This window comes from Drosophila albomicans, chromosome 2L, assembly GCF_009650485.2.
Source record: "Drosophila albomicans strain 15112-1751.03 chromosome 2L, ASM965048v2, whole genome shotgun sequence".
In the NCBI taxonomy this organism is placed as follows: Eukaryota; Metazoa; Arthropoda; class Insecta; order Diptera; family Drosophilidae; genus Drosophila; species Drosophila albomicans.
In genome coordinates this window covers 12,647,916-12,655,630 of record NC_047628.2, presented here as the reverse complement: position 1 = coordinate 12,655,630, position 7,715 = coordinate 12,647,916, and the positions used below count along the sequence as shown (strand labels likewise).

General features: G+C 37.9%; 1 protein-coding gene across 3 annotated transcripts; it reads left to right on the top strand.

Annotated features, from left to right (window-relative positions):
• The first annotated feature begins 1,405 nt into the window (after nt 1–1,405).
• On the top strand, nt 1,406–7,209 carry LOC117565081 (uncharacterized). 3 transcript variants are annotated; one of them, XM_052002445.1, is made up of 3 exons: nt 1,406–1,826; nt 1,895–1,969; nt 2,026–2,733. In XM_052002445.1, exons 1-3 carry the CDS (start codon nt 1,477–1,479, stop codon nt 2,609–2,611), a joined length of 1,011 nt encoding a protein of 336 aa, XP_051858405.1. In that variant the 5' UTR covers nt 1,406–1,476; the 3' UTR covers nt 2,612–2,733. The 3 variants fall into 3 exon arrangements, with proteins under 3 accessions (XP_051858405.1, XP_051858403.1, XP_034099922.2); XM_052002443.1 differs by lacking the exons at nt 1,895–1,969; nt 2,026–2,733 and adding exons at nt 6,336–6,410; nt 6,467–7,209 and having other exon boundaries at nt 1,415–1,826; XM_034244031.2 differs by lacking the exons at nt 1,406–1,826; nt 1,895–1,969; nt 2,026–2,733 and adding exons at nt 5,853–6,267; nt 6,336–6,410; nt 6,467–7,209.
• Nucleotides 7,210–7,715: the final 506 nt, after the last annotated feature.

Below are 7,715 nucleotides of genomic sequence, written 5' to 3'. Positions count from 1 at the left end.
GGAAATATGCAGCAATATATTTGCAGGCCCCCTCTTTACTTGTCCCTCTTGCTCCTCACTGTGTCGCACACACTACTTTTCTCATTACAAATTGGATTTCGCAGTCACATTTCGCTTATTGCGTTAAAAATCTATGTAAATTTCTTTATATGCCCATGGGAATAGCTGCAGTCTGCTTCCCTCTCTTCCCTTTCTCTCCCTAACCGCATTCACACTATCTGCTCTATTTTTATTATAGCATACTTTTGTGCGCCTTCGTGTTGCAGCTGCACGTAGCACAGCAGCAGCATTTTGTTTGCATCTTATTATTATTATTATTGCCACACAGAGCTACACTCACACATTGACAATAAAACTCACACACACACACAGTCACACAAAGCGGCGTCTGCCAACTTATTGCGAAAATATAATTCAGTGTAGTTTCCGTTCACTCTTTACCTCTCTCTTCTTTAGTCGCTTCTTTTACTATGTCTGGCTGTTGCAAATTAGCTGTGTGGCATTGTGATAATATAATTCTTCTTTTTCCTTTATTTGTGAAATTCTTGCGCAAAATAAGTTTATTGTCTGCAATTGCGCAGATTATATAATTGTAGTTGATAAAAGGTGGAGAGAGATGCTGGCCGAGAAGAGCGTGCTGCAGCAAACTCCAGTACTCTGGGCTGGGTTATCGCTAGTGAATTTATTATTGCGTTTCCATTATATTTATTTTAGTCTGCAGCAACCGGTATTGTCGCAATTGTTGAGTTATTGTGTCCCTTTTTTAAAGTGTCCTTTAAATTTACGAGAATTTAATGAATGAAGTTTTTCCCACGATTTTCATATTTTGGGATTCATGTTTGTCATGTAAAAATTATGAATTAATTGTTGGTTTGTTAGATATGCACCTGAGAGTACTGTCAATAAGTTGCCAATTAAAATGAGTCTTATCTTAGGTGCAACTACTTTGTATAATTTGTGTTACATCATCAATATTCTGAATTAAATAAATTACTTAATGTTTTAAATAATAATTTATATCTTACCGTAAGCAAAACTTGATCATCATGTAATAAAAATATGAATACCTTTAGCATAATTTTAAAAACATAAATTTAAAATCAAATTGTACAAATTAGCAATATAAACCTTTAAATAGTTATAATACATTAAGACATAATAAGTATTTATTTATTTATTTTTGTACTTTAATAAATTTATAGAAATAGTGTAAAATTAGCCTTTATATATATAACCAGTTTATTTTTCACATGATGTGTACGATAATGGAAAAGTGTGTATTTTTTTAAAGATAATTATGAAGTATCGCCTATAACTATATGTCAGATTTGACATTTAGAAAGCTAGCTGTGACGCAAAATTCTTATAGAAAGAACTAGTTCAGTTCAGTCATAAACTGCCAGACAGACAAACGAGCAACACAACAATTAAATCGAAAAGCAAAAAACGGAGCATTTTTTTTTTAATTTGTAAAAAATGGAAAATAATAATGCAAATTTAAATCCAGATAATTCAACAACGGAGAACCAGTCGAGTCCTGTTGGGCAAACCGATGAGACTGCGGAGACTTCGTTGACTTTGCGACGCAGTCCACGGGTCAAGCGACCCAGAATACCCTGTGATTGTTGCACAACGGGTATGCACGTGCGTACCTTCACCAACATTATGGGACGTCGGCCGCTACACACGCCAAGAGCAACTGCAGCTCAACGTTCGGTGAAGCGCAAACGAGTGTCACAGATTAATCCAACACCGCTAGCTGAAGCTGGAGCTTTAGCTGAGGCTGTTGAGAGTCCTTCGACTCAGACTCCACGTGACCGCAACAAGTGAGTAAAACGAGGCATTGAAATTTGAAAATTAAACAATTAAAACAAACTTTTCATATGCTGCACAGTGTTGGCGTCCCAAAAAGATTGCGCAGTATTAGGCGCCGTCGTCCGATCTTCACAGCAGCAACTGGGAGAAGAGTGTAAGTAGAACAGCAAGTAAACCTGTGAAGCCTTCTAAATTTCTCTCCCACTACAGCGAGGAATGCGGCGAGATCTCTTTTGAGGCAACCCTAACACAAACGGATGGCAACAGCAATAATAACGGCGAGTTGGCCTCGGTGCAAGTTTTGCCACCAAAGCGTCCGTGCTTGCCCCCAATTCCAACAGTTGTCGCCGCAGATGTCGATGTTGCCACGACTGCACTTGGCCCACAATCTGCTCAAGGCGTATCCCTTAACATGAATTTCACAGTAAACCTTTTTTCTGCATTTGGAAATGCAGCAACACAAACTGAATTCGATAACATTCAATCAACACAAACTGACGCCTTGGACTTGCAGGAAAATGCAGACACTCAAGCCACTGCAAATACTTCAGCTGTGGAAGACAAGAAAAAGAGTCTTATAGCTTTTGTAGAAATCAAATCGGAACCTGCATCGCAAGCACCTTCCGTATTCGGTGATGAAGAGAGCAATGCAATTGTCAATTCGACAGTACTATCTACATGTAAAGAGGAATCTTTTACGCTTCCTCGACCCAAGGAATATTATCGACAGAATCCGCCATCACTTGAGCAATCCAGTTCGGACGAAGAGAATGAAGATGACGAAGAGGAATACTGAGAATACTGTCAATAAGTTGCCAATTGAAGTGAGTTTTATCTTTGGTGCAACTACTTTGTTTAATTTGTGTTACATCAACAATACTCTGAAATAAATAAATTACTTAACGTTTTAAATAATAATTTATTACTTACCGTAAGCAAAACTTGATCATCATGTAATAAAAATATAAATACCTTTAGTAAATTTTAAGAACATAAATTAAATAGGTTTGTACTTGAATTTTGCTTTTTAAGAACATAACATTTAAAATCAAATTGTACAAATTAGTAATAGAAACCATTAAATACTTATAATACATTAAGACATAATAATCATCTAAACATTTTGGCATATTGGTTGCATACACTTTCTTTATTGCTGCCACTCACTGTCAAATCCCAACACTAACTTATTTTAGAGGAAACTGTGGAACCGACTCTATTAACTTTAAAGTCGATATCTTTAATCGGTATTTATGTATCGAATATATAACTTTGTGGCTTTTGCTGTGCAATTTCTAAGACTTAATGCATACTGCCCTTTCCAACAGAAACAAAATTAGATTTTTAATGATGGACAGAAAATAAATGAATAAGAAAAAAAACAAGTAAGAAAGCTACAGTCGAGTGTGCTCGACTGTGAGATACCCGCTACCCAGTTTTAATATAGGCAAAATATACCGAGTATGCTGCAAAAATACTAAAAATATACCAAATGGTATATTTGGTATATCGATATAGTACACCATTCAAAATATACCATAGACGGCACAATGTGCCAGATTGTCGGCCAAAGCAACTCAGACCCCTAGTAAGTAGGCGTTTTTGCCCATACAAAAGTATTTCCTTAAGAACTTCCACAAATTTTATCAACCAAATTTTCAGGAATCATAAATACTATAGTAATTATAGTATGTTCCAAAATTCGTAACTCTAGCTTAAAAATTACGCTTGTTATTCGATTTTTTTGATTTGCGGCGGCGGAAGTGGCCGTTGCAAAAATTTGAAACAAACTTGATCTGCGTGCAAACATAGCAAATGCTGTCGAAAAAAAATTATAGCTCTATCTCTTATAGTCTCTGAGATCCAGTGTTTCATACGGACAGACGGACAGACGGACAGACACACAGACGGACAGACGGACATGGCTATATCGTCTCGGCTGTTGACGCTGATCAAGAATATATATACTTTATAGGGTCGGAGATGCCTCCTTCTACCTGTTACATACATTTCCTGCCGGCACAAAGTTATAATACCCTTCTACCCTATGGGTAGCGGGTATAAAAACTAATAATGAAATTGGCAATTTATAGTTTTGTGTTCGTGTTTACTTAAAAAAAAAAACTCTAATGAACTCTAGTTTTAAGAAACCAAATGGCAAGTAAATTATTCAAGTAATTTAATAGTATTTTTTCATTTATAAGAATTAAGCAAAACTTTCATAAGCAATGTTTGATTTGTAGAGATTTAATTGGCTTGAGTTGAGGAGTAGAAGCAAAGCAAACATAAAATCATAAAAGTGGAACTTAATTGTTAGTTGAAATGCCCTTACTTAGAGATAACACACATAAATATAATAACTAATTTGTCGGCTTGGACATTAAAGCAACTGGCAGAAGTATCTATCTCATGGCAGCTACAACATAAAAATTAATTACCCCAAGCAGTAGAAGCAGCGGCAGAAGCAGCGGCAGATACAGTTCGTATAATGTGAAGCTGAGTCTGAAGATGAAGCTGATGCTGATGCTCTGATGCTCTGTTGCTGATGCTCAAGTCTGGCTGCCAGCTAATTGTAGACTTGTGCGAGTCGTTTCATTGATTTATGGCTGCTAATTTCTACGCACGACGTTAAAAGTATTAAATAATAAACTCTTAACGCGACGTCCTGCCACCGAAAAAGCATCCTGATCCCAGTCCAACCTTCTCTTCCTCTTTGCTTGGCATCCCGCTAAGTTGCAATGGCGTCAACGAAGGCGCCATGGAATATGAGCTTGCTCTCTCTCTCTCTCTTTTGCTATCTCTCTCGCTCTCACTCTTTCGGTGACTTTACAAGTGTTTTGTTCTATTTTATGGGCTACTGACGCTGCGTGTGGCCCCCGCTCAACCCGTCCACTTCCACCCCCACCCCCACCTTCGCCCTTCTCAGTTGCCGCCCAGCTCGTTGGCATGTAATGAAATTAAAGGCGTAATGTAATACAGCTGGCAAAGTTTTCGCAGCGGTTATTTCCATGGCTGGTAACTGGTAGCTGGTAGCTGGCTCGCCTGGTAATACTTCTCCGCCCCGCCTCTCTTTCATTCCACCCGTCCAGCGCATTTCTTAAGGGTCTTCGCTGGCTCGCCTCTAGACAAGCATTAAATTTAATTAATACAAGTATGTATAAATATATTATTTTTGCCTGGTTTTCCTTTCAGAGGCTGCTGGGCAAACCGCTTGCTTGTAAGCCTGTTATTGCAATTCAATTATACCCTTTAAATTTAAAGTATTTGCTCGCAAATTGTATAATTATCACTGCTTAAATCAATCCATAAGTAGATCCCTTGACTGTTAGCCTATATTGACAATTGTGTCAATAAAATTTGACCAATAATGAAGGAAAGTAATTGAAACTGATGTAATAGGTTATTGATAAATTTATATAGTAATCAAAATACTTTGAGTCACAAGTAAAGATGACAATACAATTTGTATAATTAGAAGATATGACAAATACACTTTAAGAAGACCATGTCTTTATTAAAATAATAATAATTGTATAATAGACACATGTTCAAATGAGAAAGGAAGAAAAGTAACTAAAATTTACAAAGATATTTTCGGAATTAATAGAAAACTAAAACTTTTTATAATAATTCATAATTGCATCAATAATATTTCTTTATTAGAGACACAAGATATATTTGAAGAAAACAATTGTAATTTCACTCTTTTTCTACCTTTTTATTTTACTATATTTACTTTACTATTAATGTAATTTCAGAATGGAAAATTGTTACATTTTAAATTTTTGTACTTTGATAAATTTATAGAAATGGTTTAAAATTAGCCTTTAGGTATATATATAAGCAGTTTATTTTTTACATGATGTGTATGATAATGGAAAAGTGTGTGTGTTTTTTTTAAGATAATTATGAAGTATCGCCTATGTCAAATTTGACATTTAGAAAGCTAGTTGTGACGCAAAATTCAGATAGAAAGAACTGCTAAACTGGTTCATTGAGTCGACATTTCGACTTGCTGTAAAAATTTCAGTCATAAACTGCCAGACAGGCAAACAAGCAACACAACAATTAAATCGAAAAGCAAAAAACGGAGCTTTTTTTTTATTTGTAAAAAATGGAAAATAATAATGCAAATTTAAATCCAGATAATTCAACAACGGAGAACCAGTCGAGTCCTGTTGGGCAAACCGATGAGACTGCGGAGGCTTCGTTGACTTTGCGACGCAGTCCACGGGTCAAGCGACCCAGGATACCCTGTGACTGTTGCACAACGGGTATGCACGTGCGTACCTTCACCAACATTATGGGACGTCGGCCGCTACACACGCCAAGAGCAACTGCAGCTCAACGTTCGGTGAAGCGCAAACGAGTGTCACAGATTAATCCAACAACTCTAGATGAAGCTGAAGCTGTTGAGCGTCCTTCGACTCAGACTCCACGTGACCGCAACAAGTGAGTAAAACGAGGCATTGAAATTTGAAAATTAAACAATTAAAACAAACTTTTCATATGCTGCACAGTGTTGGCGTCCCAAAAAGATTGCGCAGTATTAGGCGCCGTCGTCCGATCTTCACAGCAGCAACTGGGAGAAGAGTGTAAGTAGAACAGCAAGTAAACCTGTGAAGCCTTCTAAATTTCTCTCCCACTACAGCGAGGAATGCGGCGAGATCTCTTTTGAGGCATCCTCATCACAAACGGGTGGCAACAGCAATAATAAAGGCGTGTTAGCCTCGGTGCAAGTTTTGCCACCAAAGCGTCCGTGCTTGCCCCCAATTCCAACAGTTGTCGCCGCAGATGTCGACGTTGCCACGACTGCACTTGGCCCACAATCTGCTCAAGGGGTATCCCTTAACATGAATTTCACAGTAAACCTTTTTTCTGCATTTGGAAATGCAGCAACACAAACTGAATTCGATAACATTCAATCAACACAAACTGACGCCTTGGACTTGCAGGAAAATGCAGACACTCAAGCCACTGCAAATACTTCAGCTGTGGAAGACAAGAAAAAGAGTCTTATAGCTTTTGTAGAAATCAAATCGGAACCTGCATCGCAAGCACCTTCCGTATTCGGTGATGAAGAGAGCAATGCAATTGTCAATTCGACAGTACTATCTACATGTAAAGAGGAATCTTTTACGCTTCCTCGACCCAAGGAATATTATCGACAGAATCCGCCATCACTTGAGCAATCCAGTTCGGACGAAGAGGACGAAGGTTCAGAAGAGAGTCCCGAATCAACGCGTGGTTGCGTCATAATATAAAATATAAAATATAATCTTATTATTATATGTTCTATTTTAAAAGAAATTGCAAAATGTCATCGAGTTGGATTTGAAAAAAGCAAGCATAAATTAAGCATTCGCACGTTTTGCATTTAAAATTGAAGTAAAAGTATTTTGTGGAATTTATATACAACTAATTCCCAGAGAAACAAAAACAACAAAATGCCTGCAAGTTTTCATGCACACAGCCGGGCGTGGAGGAACACAAACAGCAAAACCAACTAAGAACAACAACAAATGGCAGAAAACTTCAGCTGACAAGACAACAAGGGCAACAGGAGGCTAACAGCAACAACACAACAACAACCACAACAACTGCGGACAAACAGACGGAGAGAGCTAAAAAGGATGCCACCAAAGGAAGCAAACGTTGCGTTGGCTGCTGATGGACAAGAAGAACAGCAGCAATCGCAAGGGCAACTGCTGCTGCCATGTTAGAGGCACGCAGCGAGACGGTTACAGCATGGCAAACATGGATGAGAACGACTCGCAACGCTATGAGAGAGAGAGAGAGAAAGATACAAGAGCTGGGATGGTCCCAAGAAATACGACGGGAAAGTAGGTCTGGTAAAGTTCTACAACTAATCCTGACTGATGTTGCGACAATATATAGAA

What these genes read in the sequence shown, in the direction of transcription:
- LOC117565081 (XM_052002443.1), top strand. Translation starts at nt 1,477, where the DNA reads ATGGAAAATAATAATGCAAATTTAAATCCAGATAATTCAACAACGGAG. An exon ending in ACTCCACGTGACCGCAACAA is followed by an intron (nt 1,827 to 6,335) that starts GTGAGTAAAACG and finishes TATGCTGCACAG; the next exon opens with TGTTGGCGTCCCAAAAAGAT. An exon ending in GCAGCAACTGGGAGAAGAGT is followed by an intron (nt 6,411 to 6,466) that starts GTAAGTAGAACA and finishes CTCCCACTACAG; the next exon opens with CGAGGAATGCGGCGAGATCT.